General features: G+C 65.1%; 1 protein-coding gene across 1 annotated transcript; it reads left to right on the top strand.

Annotated features, from left to right (window-relative positions):
• Positions 1–1,027: 1,027 nt before the first annotated feature.
• Positions 1,028–19,648, top strand: WFS1 (wolframin ER transmembrane glycoprotein). The gene is made up of 8 exons (XM_036328503.1): positions 1,028–1,196; positions 6,324–6,556; positions 11,782–11,864; positions 12,429–12,573; positions 13,052–13,222; positions 13,864–13,944; positions 14,802–14,947; positions 16,974–19,648. Exons 2-8 carry the CDS (start codon positions 6,325–6,327, stop codon positions 18,777–18,779), a joined length of 2,664 nt encoding a protein of 887 aa, XP_036184396.1. The 5' UTR covers positions 1,028–1,196; position 6,324; the 3' UTR covers positions 18,780–19,648.

Here is a 19,648-nt window from a genome sequence, read left to right as displayed (position 1 = left end):
CCTGCCTCGCTGGGTCATTGGGGTAAAGTGAAAACCTCCTGAACCTGGGGCGGGATGGGGTGCTGCCTGGTGCGATCTCCGTCCTTCCTGTGAGCCTCACGGCATCAGAGGAGGACCCGGGAGGGGGCGGGCTGGAGCGGGCAGCTGGGGAATGAAGTGAGGTGAGGGACCTGAAGCCTGCAGCGTTGACAAAAGCCCGGGGGCAATGTGTTCAGTGGTTGGAGGTCATCTCCAAAAGCATCGGAATCTTTGCTCCCAACATGCTGGTAGCATGCCGCTGGCAACCCCCCTGAGCTCAGGTGGCCGTGAGGGCCACACATGGAGCAGACACCGGCCACAGGCCCGGCCCAGGGCCTCACTGCCTCAGGGATAGACCTTTGCCCCCATCTCCAAACCACACCCCTCAGATCGGGTCAGGACCGAAGAAGAGGGTTCTCAAGCTGCCTGGCCTTGCCTCGCTCCCTGGGCTAATACACATTTTTAAACGCGCCCCCCAATTACCTTGTGAAAAGAGCGCTCCGTGCATTTGATTTTTTACATGTAAAGCGACGCTTGGCCACATTTTTGTACCCCTGCTGCTGTAGCAGGGGAGCCCCCTCTTCCTAGCGGGCCTGGAATGAAGGCATCTGGCGCATAGTAGGCGCCCAACCTGTTACCATTGCAACAGCAAGTGTAATGAACCTGAAGAGTGGTGGGTGAAAGTGGCACGAGTTTTGTCCACGGGTCCAATCAACCACCTGTTACAGACAGAGAACAGAGGTCTCTCCCAGCCGGGGCGGGGCGGGGCGGGGCCGAGGCCCGAATCGGCTCGGAAACTTTCGCAGTTGGACCGGCCCCCGGCGCCCTCCAGCCTGGCAGTGCAGGGGAGGACGAGTCGCCCACAGCCCGGCGAGGCGCGCTGTGATTGGCGGAAGTGCGCAGTTATTGACAGGCGCGCCGGCCGCTCAGCGGGCTGAGCCAGCGCCGCGTCCTCCCAGCCGCGTCGGGAGTGGAGCGCGGTCCGTGGCCCCGCCCCCGGCCCCGCCCCTCTCCGCGCGGAGGGCCTCACTCGCGGGCCGTGGCTGCTGCTGGCGCCGCCCGCTCGTCCCGGCTGCTTCTCTCCGGCTGCGGCGAGTCCGGCTCCTCTCGACAACTTTGCTGCGACCCGAGAGGCCCGAGAGCCAGCGCGGCGCCGCGTGCGGCCCACTCGCGGGCCGGTGAGTACTTCGGCACCGGGGACGGCCGCGCGGGGGGATGGAAAGAGATGCCGCCCGTCTCGGGCCTCAGTTTCCCCAAATGAGCAGATGGGCGGCCGGTCCCCATTTCTGCAAGTTTCCCCGAAAGGGAAGGGCGGGAGTCCCGCCCTCTCCGCCGCCGCACGGCGACCCCTGCCTGAGTGGGGTCTTCCTGGGGGGGCGGGTGAGCGCCCCAGCGCCCCGGGAATCGTGGGGCACAGCGCGCTCCGAGCACTTCACGCCCTTGGCCCTTCGGGCCTCGCCGCGGAACCCCCGTGTGGGGCGGCAAAGCCCGAAAGGCAGGCGGCCCGCGGCTGGGGGGGACCTGCCGGCTGGCCCGGGCCGCCCGTCCCCACAGCACCGTCCCGAGCTGCCCCGTCATGGCCCTTCCCCCGCGGCCGCCGTCGGTGGGACCCAGGGCCGCCTCCAGTTCCCGCCGGGCCGCCGGAAGGGCCCGAGGGGCTTGGTGGGGTTCAGGCCCCGAGTGGGGACCGGCCCCCTGAGCAGCAGCAGCCCCCGGGGACACTGTGACAGCTACCCCCACCCGTCTCGCCCCACCGCACCCCACTCCTGGGGAAGGCGGGGGGCGGGGGGGAGCGGGCCGGGCTCACAGAGCCCGGCCCTCCGAACCATAGTTTCTGTTTTGAAAGATGAGAATCTGGGGAATCTGACCCAGCCCTTTAAAGGAACGAGCATTTGTGCACGGTTTGGCCCTCCTGGCCAGCTTGCGGGTAGGAGTCGCGCTTTCCCGGGAGGAAGCAGAGGCTGGCTGGGATTTGGTGACCTGCCCCGGAGCAGCCCCGCCTGTCCTCACCTTGGACACTGACCCCTGGAGTTCGGCCCGGCCCGTGGGAAGGGCTTTCCCTCCTGCCCGGATCCATCACTCACAGAGTCCTAGTCCCTCTGTGCAGGTTGCCCACCGCACTGCCCCCCACTCCCTCCCCACCCCCAACCTGGTGCAGGGGCCGTGCTGGAGGCCACACTGGCTGGTGTCCCCGCCCGGGGTTCTCCTGGGAGCCCCGAGGTATCTGACCAGGGATTTTGGCAGAAGTTCCTTTGTCTTCCCCCCTCCCCTCCCCCAGCAGGTGGACCCAGGAAAGGTTGCTAGGCGACCACCTCTCACCTTGCTTCCCAGGATGGAAGTCCGGCTCAGGCCTCCTCTGCCCTCCCAGGCCACGGTCACAGAGGGGAGCCTAGCCCAGTCCTGGCCCCCAAAATGCCTGTGCTGCAGGACAGAGACCGGGCCCTGGTCCCGATGCTGGTGACAAGAAGAATCCTAATACAGAGGGGGTTTTATGCTTTACACGGCTCCCCCGTCCCCGCCTCAGAAAGCAGCATTGCCACCGTGGTCCTTAGCCAGACCCAGCCCCCCTCTGCGTCCCCGCCCTCACATTCAGTTAGTGGTGCCCCTGTCTCTCCCAGCTCCAGAGCTGTGCTCAGCGGCCTGCGCTGGGCCAGGCCTCTGTCCCCTTCCCTGGACAGCCGCCTGCCCCCTTTCCTGGTGCCCCCATCCTGTCCCCACTCAGCCTCACTGGTTCTTTAGCTGCTCAGCACCGTCCTCACTTCCTCCGGCCAGAAGCCTGGCACTCCTTCAGGCCCTCAGGACCTTCCCCTGCCACCCAGTCAGCCTCTTCTCTCATCCCCCTGCCCCCTTCCCCGGAGGCCACTCCTCCGCCACCTGCACCTTCCCGGCCACATTGCCGGCTCACTGTCCCTCCGCTGCCCTTTCTGCTGGGCAGTCCCTGCTGGAATGGCCGACATCGCCTTCCTCCACCCTCGCCTGGCTCGTGCCTGCCGGTCCTGAAGGTGTCGTCCCGGCCTCTCTTCCAGAATCCCCACCCTGGTTCTTTCCACCGCAGACTGAGGCCGGCTCCAACTCCGTGGTTGTGTCTTCAGGTGTCCTTCCTGTCCGGGCTGAGGAGCTCTCTCCAGGCAGGGGGGCCCGAGAAGTGCCAGGCGCAGGCCAGGTGCCCGGAGTGCAGTTGGGACTGAGGGGCGAGGCCCGCTCAGGGCTGCACAGCTGGTGGGGCGGAGCCAAGGGCAGGGAGCTGTGACAGGTCAGGGGGCCAGGTGCCCTCCCTGCCAGCCTCTGCCCGCTCCGCGCTCAGCGTCCTCACCTCAGTGAGGAGGGAAGATGGGCCTGGAGTCTGGGAGGGGCCTCGCAAGATCCCCACCGCGCACACGGGGGTCAACCATGTCAGCCTGTTATGTCCCCGAAGCCCAGCCAGGGCCCAGGGCCAGCGCCCAGCCCAGGGTCTGTGACCGTGGCTGTCCTCACCGTGCCAGATGCTGCGGCTGGACATTCCCCGTGACCCGCCCTTTGTTCCTGTGAACTTGGCACTTGGGAATGTTCCTTGGTTTGGCCCTTAATACCCTGGGGCAAAAATAGGTACCAGGGAGCCTCCAAGGGCCTGGTGTCCTTATCTTAAGGGGCCGCCCTGTGCCCGTGGGCTGGGCCGAGCAGACATCCCAGGCTCTGGAACCCCTGGGCCCACACCCTTAAGGGCTCCCAGAGGTGCGTTTAAAAACATTCTTGTAATCCCCAAAACCTTGCACATCCGTTACACCAAATGAGGGAAATACATTTAGAAAAAGAATTAAGTAAAAACACCCGTAATCCCTCCACCCAGAGATAGTATTTACCTTGTGGAGGCATTTTCTTCCATCTTTTTCTGTAGATAAGCTTTGTTTTCATCCTAAATAGATGTCATGCTGCTTGGAATCCCGCCTAACAGTGTTACACACACATTCTTCTGTTGTTTAAACGTGTGTACACAGCATACAGCTTTAAGTGTTCGTGTACAGCTGTTAACAGCTGTATAGTGCAGCAGCATCTGGAGGGACGGTAGCACCTATAACCGCCCTCTGGACGGGGCCGGGCAGGGCAGCCGGGACTGACAGCAGGAGAGGGCCCTGCAGGGACTGTGGGCCTGGAAGAGCACCGCGTTTGGGGGGAGTGGACCAGGGAAGAGAAGGCCGTGGGGTCGGGTTGCAGGGGCCCCTTTTTCAGAAACTCGCAGTTTTGCGGGTTGGATTCCAGCACCCACACTGAGCTGTGGCTGCTTTCCTGGCCCCGCCCTTCCTCTTCTGTGAAACCGGCGGGTGAAGCATAAGCCGTGTCTCCCCCTATAACACCCGGATATTACTGCCTACCCGACGGGCCGCGAGGACCCCCGAGAAGTCTGTGGGAAGTGCCGGAACAGAGCACCTTCCAGATACATGTTTGTTGTCATTAACGGCAGAAATGCCAGGCATAAATCAGCTCTCACTCAGGCGAGCTGCCCTCTGCCATTCCAAGAAGGTGGCACTTGATTCTGGGGCAGCAGGAGCCATGGAGATGGCCAGTAGCTGTGGCCCCAGGGTTCAAGTCCTGCCGTGTTTGCCAGCTCAGGTCGGCCGTGGCCTGCAGTGCCTGGTTGTGTATGCCGCGTCACCGCCAGTGTCCCGCCCACGGCCGGGGCACGCACTTGGGTCTGCACATGCCGCCGATGACGGGTTTTGCAGAAGTGGCCTCGTGGTCTGGCTCCCGGAGCCTGGGGTTTGGAAACAGGCCTGCACTGCTTTGATCTGTGGGCCGATTTCCTGGCCTGACCCGCGCTGCAGGTTTGCGCCCGGGGCTTGTTTTACAATAAGGGCTGACTCCCTCTGAGGCAGGAGTGTCCACATCAGAATCGGCAGGCTTCTTTGATGGACACAGATCAGATCTGTGGGACCATGTGTAGCTGGGGACGGGGCAGACTCGGCTGTGAGGCCCCACTAGAGACATGTTGGTCACCAACCCCATCAGCTCGATGCTCGGAGCTGGGTGTTGGGACATGTCGGGGACCCCCCCCCCCCATGCACCTCGTGGTCTGGTCTCACTTGGTCCCCAGTGTCCCCAAGCATGGGTGGCAGCCCATTTACAGTGGAGACTGAGGTGCAGAGAGGGGCGAGGCCCGCTCAGGGCTGCACAGCTGGTGGGGCGGAGCCAAGGGCAGGGAGCTGTGGCAGGTCAGGGGGCCAGGTGCCCTCCCTGCCAGCCTCTGCCCGCTCCGCGCTCAGCGTCCTCACCTCAGTGAGGAGGGCTGATGGGCCTGGAGTCTGGGAGGGGCCTCGCAGGATCCCCACCGTGCACACGGGGGTCAACCATGTCAGTGGGTTATGTCCCCGAAGCCCAGCCAGAGCCCAGGGCCAGCGCCCAGCCCAGGGTCTGTGACTGTGACTGTCCTCACCATACCAGCAGTGTCTGTGTCCACACTGCCACCAGCCTGAGCAGCTGCTTTTGTGGACTGACTGAGCCTCCCCCTCCCCCCCATCATGAGCCGGTCCCAGGATCCTCTCAGACACCACGCGGCTTACGTCACCTGCTTTTCTGTGTGTGTTCCTCTCTGGTGGCGTTGGCGCTCTGAGATCTGTCCTGCGGTTCTGGCCTGGAGTTGGGCCGGTCTGACTTCATCCCAGTCCCACCGACTGTGGTTCCTGCCCCCACTTCCCTCCCTGCCCCCCCTGCTCCTGGGGCCTCGGGGGCGAATCCTTCCTGGCCTCCAGCTGCTGTGACTCTGACGTCCTGGGTCGCAGCTGCACCGCTCCAGTCCTGCCTCTGCCTTCCGGTCCGTGGTCTCCTCTGTGTCTCTGTTCCCTCCTCTCCTGGCAGGGACACCCGTCGTGGATTAGGGCTCCGCCACACCTGATGCCCTCCTCCAAAGAGCTTTAGTTACCTCTGCGAGCCCCTCTCCCAAGTCAGGTCAGCGTCGCAGACTCGGGGTGGACGGTCATGGAGTCCAGGCTGCTTCAGGGCTTCCCTCTCGCTGCTCAGATGGGGACACCAGGCCGTGTGGCTCGTGCCCCGTGAGGCGGGGACTCGAGGTCTCAGATGTTGGGGCCTGAGCTCCCGACTGCTGGGCCCCATGGAGCCGGACAGCACTGGCCTTGAGTGCGTTTGCTCCCTCGGTTTCCTCTTCTGAGTGGGGACGGTCCTACGAGGCTGTGGTGAGGCTGAGAGATCATGCAGAGATGTTGGGCAGCCCTCAGCCGTTCCCTCGCCATCTCCTTTCTTTCCCTAAGAGGAGGCCTGAGCGGGCCCAGCTGGGCGGTCCTGGTGTGTCTGACCCACAGCTTTTCTCCCGGCAGGATGGACGCCAGTGCCTCTCCTCCGAGCCCCTCCCGCCCACAGCCGTCGCCGCCGGCACAGCCCCAGGCCCGTTCCCGGCTCAATGGCACTTCCTCGGTGAAACAGGAGAAGAGTGGAGCGCCCAGAGCTCCTGGACCCCAAGTTGGACCTGGACCAGATATGGGAGAAGCTGGGGCCCCAGCAGCACCCCAGGCCCCTCGTGCCAGGAGCCGAGAAGGAGTGGACAGAACGGGTAAGGGTTCGGGGCCTGGGAAGCTGGGTGGTCCTCAGCCCAGGCCGGGGCTGCTCCCTGGGCACAGTGCAGGGTGAGCCCCGAGTCCCCGCGTGGTCCAGGCCCCCTCCAGCTTCCTCCTGTGGGGCTTCCCCTGCGGGTCAGGGCCAGCACTCCATCGCAGCCCTTAGGCCCTCACCTGCGCAGATGGGATGTCACGTGTCCTTATTTTATTTATAATCAGTTCGAACCTGCTCACACTGGGCTGGTTCCGCACCAGGCACTGTTTGGGGGCGAGGAGAAAGGCACCCCCCCTCCGTCCCCTGGCCCCGTGCTGGGGAAGCTAGTGTCGCCCCCTCTCCATGTGGCCACTCTTTGGGCCATAGTGTCTGGGGCCCCACGTGGCCACTCCCCGTGCCCCGTGGGAGCCATAGCCCACAGTCCACCAGCACCACCTCCACCGGTGGCAGCCCAGCCTGACTCTAAAGGCTCTGCCGCCTCTTACGCTTCTGACCTCATCCCACAGCAAGACACACACACACTGCTGTCACCTGGCGTGCCCACCCACGGGCACACTCGCACGCTCAGTCAATGGGGACAGATTCCCACAACTATGCTCAGCCGTGTGTGCTGCTGGCTGCTAGTCTCCTTTCTCCTTTTATTTAAAAACTAGGGGCCCAGTGCATGAATTCGTGCCACTTGAAAGGAACTGTGGGCCACAAGGCTGCGGTGGGCATAGGGGCGGGTCTCGGCCCAGCATCTGCGCCCCCGCCCAGCCCTTCCAACAGGTGCAAATGGGGCCGGTGCTGTCAGCGGGTGCAAGTGGCGGCTACTGCCCCAATCGCCCCTCAGGAGCAGAGGGAGGTGGAGAAGCCCTGAGGGGTGATCGGGGACGGCAGCCACTGCTCACACCCACTAATGGCGCCGAGCTATGGGCTGGTGCTGGGTGCCGGCAGCAGGTGCATGGATGCGGGAGCAAAGAATTTTCAGTAACCAGCAGAGGCTCACCCTGATGACAGCAACCAGCACCCCGCCTTGGTCTGGTGCCCCTGCTCACCTGCTTCACCATCCCGCCGTGGCCAATGCCCACCATGTTCCACCCTCTGCTGCCTGCTGCCTATGCCCGCCATGTTCTGCGTGTACCCTCTGGTGGTGAGCTCACATCATAGCGACCGATTGGTTGTTCGGTTGTCCACCATTCAGTCTATTTGCATATTAGGGTTTTATATATAGACTAGTGGCCTGGTGCACAAAATTTGTGTGTGTGTGGGGGGGTGGTGGTGTCCCTCAGCCCAGCCTGCACCCTCTCCAATCTGGGACCCCTTGGGGGATGTCCGAGTGTCGGTTTAGGCCCGTTGGCTCCTAACTGCTCACCTACCTGCCTGATCGCCCCCAACTGCCCCCGCTTCCAGCCTAATCACCACCAACAGCCTGCCTCTGCCAGCCTGCTCATCCCCAGCTGCCGGCCTGCTCGCCCCCAACTTCCCCTCCCCTGCTCCTCCCCCGCCAGCCTGATCACTCCCAATTGCCGCCCCCTGCCAGCCTGATCGCCCCTAACCACCTCTGCCTCGGCCCTGCCACCATGGCTTTGTCCGAAAGGAAGTCCAGAAGGTCTCCCGGTCTATTTAGCATATTACCCTTTTATTAGTATACTAGAGGCCGGATGCATGAAATTCAGGCAAAAGTAGGCCTTCACGGCCCCTGCTGCCTCGGCCCTGGCTGCCTCATGGCCCTGTAGCCCCAGCCCCTGACCACTGGTTATTCCGGAAGGTCGTTCGGGAAGGCTGTTCCACTGTCCAGTCTAATTAACATATTAGCTCTTTATTATATAGGATATAAGCACTGCTTGCCGGCAGTTGAATTGGATCCTGGTGGGCAGAAACCTGTGCCACAAAACTCTGTGGTTGGCTGCCCGTTTAGTTCTCCCAAGCTTTTCCCAACCGGACTCCAGAGCAAATGTCCGGGCACCCGGACTGTGTGTCTGTCGTGTGCCGTGGCCCGGAGGGACCTCGAAGATGGGCCACATTTCCCCCAGAGGGGCTGTGAGTTACCGAAGCCCAGCCCCCCGATCACACTCTCCTCACCTCTCCAGAGACTTGCGGAGGAGTGACTGGGCTGGGCTGGTCACCCAGCCATTTCTGCATCTGTGAAGTGGGAGGGTGGTACTGAGCCTGAGACATCCGTGAGGGCTGTGCGGGCGCTGGGACCTTGTGCATTGGAGGGACATTCCTCAGGCCCGTGCCTGCAGAGTCCCACTGAGTCCCCGCCCCTCGCCCTGCAGGGACCTGCCTGGTGGCCCACAGAGACGGGCTGTATCTTGAGCTGTGGTACTTGATAGGCTTCATGAATGTCACCAAGCGTCTCCTGGCCCCCGGCTCCTTCACTGAGGTCCCTTTCGGGCCTCCTGTTGGGGTGTCCCTTGCACATGAGTGCGTCCATCGAGTTTTATGACCCCCACTAAACACCTCTTTGGTGACTGACCATAAGGTCAGCTCAGGACTGTGTGTCTGTGTTTGGGGGCTTGTGTGTGTATCAGATTATGCCACAAACTATGTGTGTGTGTGGGCGCGCGCTTGTGTTTACGCGTGCGTGTTGGGGGATGCTTGCCTTTTCTCCCCCACCACCATAGGGCGGGCCCTGTGCCTGCTCTCCTGTTCCTGCTGCGTCTCCCCCAGGGGGTCTGTGAGTTGCGGCAGCCCAGCCCCCAGTCCCCTGGTCACGCTCTCCGCCCCTCTCCAGCGTGCCCAGCAGGCCAGGATGTTTTCCCGGGAGAGGCTGCTGCCAAGGTGACTCCCCAGCTCACAAGGCCCCACGCAGCGCCCCACTGTGATGAGCACCGCTGTGGGGTCGCTGTCCCCGGGCGTGCTGTGACCACTCCCCGCAGAGGGGTGCTGCTGGTATCCCACTTGGAGATGAGGAAACCGCGTCACAGACTGGTCCAGGCACCGCGGCGAGTGCAGGGCCACCCAAGTCTCTGTCCTCCAGGTCCCGCCCCCCGAGCCTGGGCCCCGGGCTCCGTGCTGCAGACCAGGCTCCCGTCCAGTCCTGCTGGGCCAGCCCCGATGGGCACTCTGATCTCCGTCTCCTCGGGGAGCCCCGAGCGTCTGCTTTTACCGCCAAGCGCTGGGCGGGCCAGGGCCGGGCGGAATCTCAGCCCAGCCACACTCCTTCCTCCTCGGCTGCAGAGGCCTGGCCCTGGGGGGACGGAGTCAGGCCTGGGAGTTTCAGATAAGAAGTCAGGCAGCATGTGGTTTCTGTGTGGTCCTGCCCCTGAGGCGGGGGGAGGGGGGAGAGGAGGGGAGGGGAAGACAGGGAAGGACAAGTCCTGGGCAGGTTGGCCGCCTCGGGGTCCCCGCCCCCCACATCTGGGCTGTGCAGTCACAGCAGTTGACCGCAGCCGCAGGACCGCCGAGTCCCCGAGGCTCCCGCTGCTCGCACCAGGCCAAGTGCTCGCCTGGGGAGCTGCGGGGCCACAGGCAGGGATGGGGGCCGGCACCGTTGGGTGAGGGTGCAGACTGCCAGGAAGTGTTCCCCCAGCGCTGTCCGAGGGTCTGTCCAGCTGGGTGCGGAGACAGCGGGCGGGAGGGGAGATGCTGGGTGTGTGAGGGAGGAAGGACCAGACCATGCAGGCATCCTGGGCACAGGCTACGAGGCTGCTGGCACCCTGGGCAGGTGTGGGGTCAAGGAGTGGGGTCCAGTGTAAGCCAGGCCAAGCGGGGCTTGAGGCTCAGCTTTTGTGGACGCTGGCTCTGGACCGAAGACAGCGCCCCCTTCCTCATACACCTGTTGGAGGGCCAGTGACCGCGGAGGCGGCTCTCGCCGGGCCTCGGCACTTTGATTCTGAAGGCGCTTCACCCCGTCAGGCTTCCCTCCACTCCCGCCCCTCCCTGTGCCCGCACAGCAGGAGGCCCCACCCCTCCCTGTGCCCACACCGCAGATGGCCCCGCCCCGCCCCTCCCTGTGCCCCGCACCCAGGAGCCCCCACCCCTCCCTGTGCCCGCACCCAGGAGGCCCCGCCCCTCCCTGTGCCCCGCACCCAGGAGGCCCCGCCCCTCCCTGTGCCCCGCACCACAGGAGGCCCCGCCCCTCCCTGTGCCCCGCACCACAGGAGGCCCCACCCCTCCCTGTGCCCACACCGCAGATGGCCCCGCCCCGCCCCTCCCTGTGCCCGCACCCAGGAGGCCCCGCCCCTCCCTGTGCCCCGCACCCAGGAGCCCCCACGCCTCCCTGTGCCCCGCACAGCAGGAGGCCCCGCCCCTCCCTGTGCCCCGCACCCAGGAGGCCCCGCCCCTCCCTGTGCCCCGCACCACAGGAGGCCCCGCCCCTCCCTGTGCCCCGCACCACAGGAGGCCCCGCCCCTCCCTGTACCCCCCCCCCGCACAGCAGGAGGCCCCGCCCCTCCCTGTACCCCGCACAGCAGGAGGCCCCGAGCACTGGTTGTCAATCACAGGAAGGGGCTGGTAAAGGGGATTTTTTAAAGAAACTGGTGCCGAGCGCCGAGCGCCGCGGGGAGGGGACAGTGAGGTTGGTGAGGGACGTGGTGCTGCTGGCACGGGCTCAGTCTTAGAAAGTGGCCTGCGGCACAAGCATGAGGGGTTTGGGCAGGCGCCTGGGCCTGGTCGTCAGCTCAGAGAACAGCCCCACAATGCCACGCAGGATGGCGTGCGGCCCCGTATGAAGCGGAGGGGACCGGGATCCCCTCGAGGCCTGGCGCTCTGGGGGCGTCCTGCTGTGCGAGCGCACTGGCTGTCCCCTCAGCGGGATTTCCGAGCCATGGGAATGGTAAGTCCCACCGCAGGTCGACGTGGGAATTGGTTATAACTCTCTGTTATAAAAATTTATCTCAGAATGCATGCGCACTGATGCGGCTTCCAAAAACCATGTGTGTATAGACTGCAATCTCAGAAAACGTGCTTTTGGTCTGTGTGGGGGGGTGGGGGGCATCGGGGTGCAGGTTCGGTGTTGAGGTGGGGCCTCCTAGTGCTGCAGTCAGGCAGTGAGCCGAGGGAGGTGGGGGGACTCGGGGTCTGTGGCCCCGTCCTCCCAGGCGCCCAGAGACGGAGCAGGGGCTGAGCTGACTGCCCAGCTGCTGTCCTTCCTCCGTGGGGGCATCATGGGGCGTCTTCTCCCCTCCCGACGCGGGTTTTCACGGTTTTCACGCGGGTTTCCAGGTCTGGCCGTCCTTGCTGTCCTCCGGCCCCTGCCCAGCGACAGGCCGGCTCCGTGACATTGTTTTCCTGTTAAAGGGCCCGTGAAGGGAGACGTGGAAACCCCCTTTGAAGAAGTCCTGGAGAGGGCCAAGGCCGGGGACCCCAAGGCACAGACGGAGGTGAGGACGGCGGTGTCTGGTGGGAGGCTCAGGCCGTGGCCCCCAGAACAGCGGGCCTGGACGAGAGCTCTGTGGCCATGGAGGTCGGTGCCGGGGGTCGGTGCCATGTGGACGGGCTTGGGTGCCGCGTGGTGATGCCGCCATGTGCCTGGCCCCTGTTGCTGTGTGTCTCTGTGTGCCCGGTCACTCCTGCCGCCTCTCTGGGGAGCTCACATGACTCTCCTGTGTCCTGCCCACACCTGTCCTTGCCCCACCCTACTCTCCTTGCATCTGGGGAGGGGGTGCCACGCCCTCCTTTGTCTGTGAGGAGCGGGTGCCCTGAGGGTCCCACAGGCCCAGCGTAGTGCAGATGCCAGTGGGACCCTGTTCCTGCAACCTTGTTTCTTGGCCTGAGTGACAGGGGAGGCTGGTCCGGCACTAGGGAAGGCAGGAGGTCCAGGAAGCCTGAGGTTGCCTGCCTGTGGGGGCCAGGTCAGGGGCGGGGCCGGCTGGGGGGGTCAGGTCAGGGGCGAGGAGGAGGAGGAGCCCCTGCTGGGCACGGCTTATGCGGTGTTTCCCTGGCAGGTGGGGAAGCACTACCTGCAGCTGGCGGGCGACGTGGACGAGGAGCTCAACAACTGTACGGCCGTGGACTGGCTGACCCTGGCCGCCAAGCAGGGCCGGCGCGAGGCCGTCAAGCTGCTCCGCCGCTGCCTGGCAGACAGAAAAGGTGGGTGCGGCGGGGCTCGGAGCAGCTGCCCAGGGGATGCGTGCTGCCTGCCAAACCTCAGCTCAGATGTGGGCTGATGCCTTGAAACCCGAATGGGCGGTGGTGGTGGCCAGAGTCCCACCCCACCGGCCTCCTTCCTGAGCAGGCCGTCCGTGCACCGTCCGAGCAGGTCAGTGCGTCCCCCACGGCGGAGTCAGAGCCAGTAGTTCCCAGAGGCCGTGAGGGAGTCGGTCAGGACGAGGACCAGGGTCTGAGGAGCGAGCGGGGTACAGGTGGCCCCCGCCCATCCACAGTGGCTGCTGGGTGTGGTGGGCGCCCGCAGGGACTGGGCCTAGTGTCCTTTGTGGACAGATGTACTTTTCTGCCTGGTGACCAAAGGGGCTGGGACGCCCCTCGCATGAGTCCCCTCCGGGCCTCTCGGGCAGAGCCTGGCTCAGGGAAGCAGGGTGGGGCCCTGATGCGCCCTCTGGTCCCTCAGGTATCACCTCCGAGAACGAGCAGGAGGTGAAGCAACTGTCCTCGGAGACCGACCTGGAGCGGGCCGTGCGCAAGGCGGCGCTGGTCATGTACTGGAAGCTCAACCCCAAGAGGAAGAAGCAGGTGGCTGTGTCCGAGCTGCTGGAGAACGTGGGTCAGGTCAACGAGCACGGTACGCGGCCTTCCCCGGGGTCTCCCGTGGCCTAGGGAGGGCCTTCTGCGGACACCCCGTGCCTGGGGCTCCGTCCTGGGGCTCCGGGTGGCCATGCTCGGTGTGACAGTTGGGGCCACCCGGAGCCCAGTGACCAGCTCCACCTGCTGCCCCTCTGCTGGGTGACGGAGCCACTCCCTGCTGTTACGCTCTGCCCTCCTGAGGGTCCGCCCTCAGCGGGTGGCACGCGGGGAGAGCCCAGGTGGGTGTGGTCGGTGGACGGACGTTGACAAAAGGGCAGAACATTCCGGTGCCGGCTGTGTTCACTCCTGGAGCAGACCCGGACGGAGCCCCAGCAGTAGGGCTGGGACACGGGACGCAGAGTCTAGGCCAGGGAGGACTCCGGCAAGGACTACGCCAGTGAAGTGTTTGGGGCCGGTTATGCTGACCAGAGGTCTCAGTGTGTCCATAAAGGGGACGCACTATGCCCAGAGGGGCACTGAGTCACCCTAGTGGGTGGAGGCCGAGAGGTGGCTGCCAGAGACGTGGCGTACAGAGGAGGCTGCAGGCCCTGTGGTCCCAGAGCTGGGGACCCCCAGGAGTGCACCGCTGGTTTGCAGAGGGCTGCCCGCCTTCATCCTCGCTCCACTCTCTCCCTGCAGATGGAGGGGCACAGCCAGGCCCCGTCCCCAAGTCCCTGCAGAAGCAGCGGCGGGTGCTGGAGCGCCTGGTCAGCAGCGAGTGTGAGTACAGCTGCACTTCCTCTGCCCGTGGCAGCTCCCACACAGCCGTGCCCGCCACCCCGTGCCCGCGTCCACCGCGTCCCCAGTCTTGGGGCGTGATGGGTGTCAGTTCTGGGCGCGGGACCTGGACCCCTACCCACTGGGAGCAAGCGTCTGAGCGGGAAGGCAGACACGATGGTCCCTGCGGGTCCTGGGCAGTCAGCAAGGGTGGGCGGCAGCTCACAGTGAAGGGTAAGGGGGGCACCCAGCAGGGAGAGTGGGGTCTCCCTGCCCAGCATGGGCTGTGGGGTAGAGGGCAGAGTGTGATGGGGGAAGGGATGGAGGATCGGGGGCTCCGGGAGCTGGGGTGCCTTCGGGACGTCCAATTAGAAGACACCTTCAGGTCCCCCGTGTGCAGCAGCAGCGTGTGAGTGCACTCCTGGTCACAGAGCCCCGGGCGCCCACTCGGAGGAGACAGTGGTGGGGGGACCAGGGCTGCTCAGCACTAATGGGAGCTCCCAGGTCGGCACCAGTCCTCACAGGACGTTAGAGGCCCTAAGGGTCTCAGTTGCATGGGGGGTGGGGGGAGGGCACGTCCACTTTCCCGCCGTGCAGGTGGGAAATGTGTCTGGAAGGGGCCGGAGCTCTGGGCAGATCCAGCACTGAGGGTGGGGTCTCGGCTCCTGCTCTGTTCCGGGGGCAGCCTGCTGCCTCTCTCTCTCTCCTCCTCGTTGGCCGGGTCCTCACCCACCACCCAGGTCGGAGATGGGTGTCTGAGCCCCTGCCTCAGCTGGCCCAGCCGCTGCCCGCCTTGCCGCCCAGGCGTGACGGCCTTCCAGGCGGTGACGGCCTTGCCTGTGCCGTTCTCTCCGCTTTAGCCAAGAACTACATCGCGCTGGACGACTTCGTAGAGATCACCAAGAAGTACGCCCAGGGCATCCTCCCCACCGACCTGTTCCTGCAGGACGACGAGGACGACGAGCTGGCGGGCAAGAGCCCCGACGACCTGCCCCTGCGCCTGAAGGTGAGCGCGGCGACCCCCAGGCGCCTCCGTGTCTGAGAAATGCTGAGGGGAGCAGGTGCCACGCGGCCACCCAGTGTGATTTAGATGGTGTCACTCTGAGAAATTGTTTGTTTATGGGAGAGAATGGAGGTTAGTTCCTCAACGATGCCTCCTGCAGAACAAGAGCGGGTGCTCAGGAGAGCAGGGGGACCTGGGAGCAGGGACGCCGGGTTACCAGGTCTGCGGGGGCTCAGGGAGAGACGGGCGGAGTACAGAGTGGCGAGGAGGTGACTGGGGCCAGCCTGAGGGCAGGAGGCACCCCTTCCCCGCCGTCGGCCGCAAGCAGCCCCACACGGCCTGACCGAGGGAGGAGCGCACGTGTGGAGAGCGAGGCGTGGCGGGCCAGCCTGTGAGCCGTGTGTCCTTGCGGAGACCTCGGTGCAGACACCAGGTGGCCACCTGCCCTCCACGCACTTCCCCTGCTCACTGGCCTGAGCCACGGGCGCCCGTCTCACCTGCAGAGAGCGCCAGGTTTGCAGACGTCGGCCAGCCCAGGGCCTGGCAGACAGGCCTCACAAAGCCCATTAGTCACCCAAGAGCCCTCGGGGTCTGTGCATGACGGATGTGTGTGACCACCCTCAGTGGTGGGGGGCTCAGCCCAGGGGTGGCACTGGGGATACAGCTCAGCGAGCCCTGCGAGAGCCAGACAGTGCTCAGCCCGGCACCCAGGGGGAGGCAGACGTGCGCAGCCCAGGGCAGCAGGCATGGCCGCCACCTCACGCTGACGGCTGAGTGAGCACCCCAAGGACAGGGCACATTCAAGAGCACGGTGCTGGATGGGGGGCAGGACGGTGTGTATGGGGGTGGGCGGGTGTGTGTGGGGGTGGGGGGTGTATGAGGGGTGGGTGTGTATGGGGGTGGGGGTGTGTATGGGGGGAGGTGTGTGTATGGTGGTGGAGGTGTGTGTATGGGAGTGTGTGTGGGGGGTTGCGCGGGTGTGTGTGGGGGTGGGGGGTGTATGAGGGTAGGTGGGTGTGTATGGGGGTGGGGGTGTGTATGGGGGTGGAAGTGTGTGTATGGGGGTGGAGGTGTGTGTATGGGGGTGTGTGTGGGGGGTTGCGCGGGTGTGTGTGGGGGTGGGGGATGTATGAGGGTGGGTGGGTGTGTATGGGGGTGGGGGTGTGTATGGGGGTGGAGGTGTGTGTATGGGGGTGTGTGTGGGGGGTTGCGCGGGTGTGTGTGGGGGTGGGGGGTGTATGAGGGTGGGTGGGTGTGTGTGGGGGTGGGGGGTGTATGAGGGTGGGTGGGTGTGTATGGGGGTGGGGGTGTGTATGGGGGTGGGGGTGTGTATGGGGGTGGGGGTGTGTATGGGGGTGGAGGTGTGTATGGGGGTGGGGGTGTGTATGGGGGTGGGGTGTGTATGGGGGTGGGGTGTGTATGGGGGTGGGGGTGTGTATGGGGGTGGAGGTGTGTGTATGGGGGGGTGGGTGGGTGTGGGGGTGCACGGGTGTGTATGGGGGTGGGGGTGTGTGTGGGGGTGGGCGGGTGTGTTTAGGGGGAGTGGCTGGTTCCTTGGGTCTCCTGACACCAGCGAACATGGCCCGCCTGCCCAGCCCTGTTGCAGTTGACTCCCCTCCCCTCAGTGGGCGGCCACACCGCTCTCCACCTTCACACCTGGCTTTTCTGGAGCCCCTGCCCCCACTGCCACCTGGGACTGTTTAGAGCCCAGCGTGGGCTTGTGATGTGCGGTTCCTGTCCCCCTGGGCAGGTGGGGCGCCCCGAGGCACAGGGGGAGATGAGCCATGCCCGGCAGCCCAGGGTGCTGTTGTGTGGACAGGGTGAGGCCCGTGGGGAGGGGAGGGACCCAGAATGGGTGGAAGTGGCCCACCGAGAGTGCATTGCGGTGGAAAGACCCGCACAGACGGGGGCCAGTGGTGGGAGAGCAGGGTGATCGCCCAGAGCTGGGTGGCTGCCTCCTGGGGGGCGTGAGGGGCAGCGAGCAGGCCTCCGGTCCTGGCTACATCCTCCTCTCGCCCCCTCTCCACAGGTGGTCAAGTACCCGCTGCACGCCATCATGGAGATCAAAGAGTACCTGATCGAGATGGCCTCCCGCGCGGGCATGCACTGGCTGTCCACCATCGTCCCCACCCACCACATCAACGCCCTCATCTTCTTCTTCATCATCAGCAACCTGACCATCGACTTCTTCGCCTTCTTCGTGCCCCTGGTGGTCTTCTACCTGTCCTTCGTCTCCATGGTGATCTGCACCCTCAAGGTCTTCCAGGACAGCAAGGCCTGGGAGAGCTTCCGCACGCTCACCAGCCTGCTGCTGCGCTTCGAGCCCAACCTGGACGTGGAGCAGGCCGAGGGGAACTTCGGCTGGAACCACTTGGAGCCCTACGTCCACTTCCTGCTGTCCGTCGCCTTCGTCATCTTCTCCTTCCCCATCGCCAGCAAGGACTGCATCCCCTGCTCGGAGCTGGCCGTGGTGGCCGTCTTCTTCACCGCCACCAGCTACATGAGCCTGAGCAGCTCCGCCGAGCCCTACACCCGCAGGGCCCTGCTGACCGAGGTGGCCGCCGGCCTGCTCTCCCTCCTGCCCAGCCTGCCCTTCGACTGGGGCGGCCTGAAGCTCTTGGGCCAGACCTTCTTCACCGTGCCCGTGGGCCACCTGGTCGTCCTGAACGTCAGCCTGCCCTGCCTGCTCTACGTCTACCTGCTCTTCCTCTTCTTCCGCATGGCGCAGCTGCGGCGCTTCCAGGGCACCTACTGCTACCTGGTGCCCTACCTGGTCTGCTTCATGTGGTGCGAGCTCTCCGTGGTCATCCTGCTCCACTCCACCGGCCTGGGGCTGGTGCGCGCCTCCATTGGCTACTTCCTCTTCCTCTTCGCGCTCCCGGTGCTGGCGGCCGGCCTGGCGCTCATGGGCCTGGTGCAGTTTGCCCTCTGGTTCGTGTCGCTGGAGCTCACCAAGATCACGGTCACCCTGGCGCTCTGCAGCGTGCCCCTGCTGCTGCGCTGGTGGAGCCGGGCCAACCTGTCGGTGCTGGAGATGGTCCAGTCGCTGACGCGGAGCTCCATGGTCAAGCTCATCCTGGTGTGGGTCTCGGCCATCGTGCTGTTCTGCTGGTTCTACGTGTACCGTTCGGAGGGCATGAAGGTGTACAACTCCACGCTGACCTGGCCGCAGTACGGCGCCCTGTGCGGGCCGCGGGCCTGGAAGGAGACCAACATGGCGCGCACCCAGATCCTGTGCAGCCACCTGGAGGGCCACCGGGTCACGTGGACGGGCCGCTTCAAGTACGTGCGGGTGACGGACATTGACAACAGCGCTGAGTCGGCCATCAACATGCTGCCGTTCGTCATCGGCGACTGGATGCGCTGCCTGTACGGCGAGGCCTACCCCGCCTGCAGCCCCGGCAACGCTTCCACGGCCGAGGAGGAGCTGTGCCGCCTCAAGCGGCTGGCCAAGCACCCCTGCCACATCAAGCGGTTCGACCGCTACAAGTTCGAGATCACCGTGGGCATGCCCTTCAGCGCCAACGGCAGCCGCGGCCCTGAGGACGACGACGTGACCAAGGACATCGTGCTGCGGGCCAGCAGCGAGTTCAAGGAGGTGCTGCTGGGCCTGCGCCAGGGCAGCCTCATCGAGTTCAGCACCGTCCTGGAGGGCCGCCTGGGCAGCAAGTGGCCCGTCTTCGAGCTCAAGGCCATCAGCTGCCTCAACTGCATGGCCCAGCTGGCGCCCGCCCGGCGCCACGTGAAGATCGAGCAGGACTGGCGCAGCACCGTGCACGGCGCCGTGAAGTTCGCCTTCGACTTCTTCTTCTTCCCCTTCCTGTCGGCCGTGTGAGGGCGCGTCCCTGCGGGTTGGGGGTGCAGGACGGGCGCGGCCGTCCAGCCAGCCGGCGCAACACTAATGCTGAGTGTGCGCGTGTGTGTGTGTGTGTGTGTGCTCGTGTGTGCACGTGCAGGGGCCTTTGTCATGTACAGCTGGCCTCCTCCGCCAGCTGCCTGCTTCAGCTCTGCCACTTGGAATGCCCAGCGGCGTGGAAATTGCATGCACAGCCTGACCCCGACCTGCCCTCCCCGAGTGAGGCTGGGTGCCGGGCGGACCGGACGCCCGTCCCGACCTCCCTGAGTGAGGCTGGGTCCTGGGCGGACCGGACGCCCGTCCCGACCTCCCCGAGAGGCTGGGTGCCGGGTGGACCGGACGCCCATCCCGACCTCCCCGAGAGGCTGGGTGCCGGGCGGACCGGACACCCGTCCCGAGAGGCACTTTGCAGTGATGTTCCCTCCCCCCAGCACCCGGTCCTGCTCACTTCTGTGTGGATTTGTTCTTGAATGTGCTGCTGTGTAAACTCCACATGACACTTCTTATTTATTTGGTGGCTGCTAAGCCTCGACAGCTGTCTGCCAGCCCTGCGGGCTCTCTGAGCCATCACATGGCCCAGGCCTCCCCACCCGCCCCCCGTTCCCTCCAGGTCGGAGCCAGGCGAGGGGCAGCGAGGGGCACAGCATGTCCACGCTGCGCTCTGCTCCACAGCTTGCCTTCCGCTTCTGGGGAGTGGGGAGTGGGTGAGGGTCTCGCCTGGCTCCATCAGGCCTAGGAAACAGAAACTGGGGTGTCCCTTCCAGCCCCGAGGAAAGCCTGGCCATGTCCCCACGGGGAGCAGAACAGCGGGGCTCCGAACAGCAGAATAAAGCCTGTGTTGGAACCAC

The sequence above is a fragment of the Myotis myotis genome, unplaced genomic scaffold, assembly GCF_014108235.1.
Source record: "Myotis myotis isolate mMyoMyo1 unplaced genomic scaffold, mMyoMyo1.p scaffold_m19_p_1, whole genome shotgun sequence".
In the NCBI taxonomy this organism is placed as follows: domain Eukaryota; kingdom Metazoa; phylum Chordata; class Mammalia; order Chiroptera; family Vespertilionidae; genus Myotis; species Myotis myotis.
The sequence above is the reverse complement of the archived record's forward strand: the minus strand, read 5'-3'. Positions and strand labels throughout refer to the sequence as shown.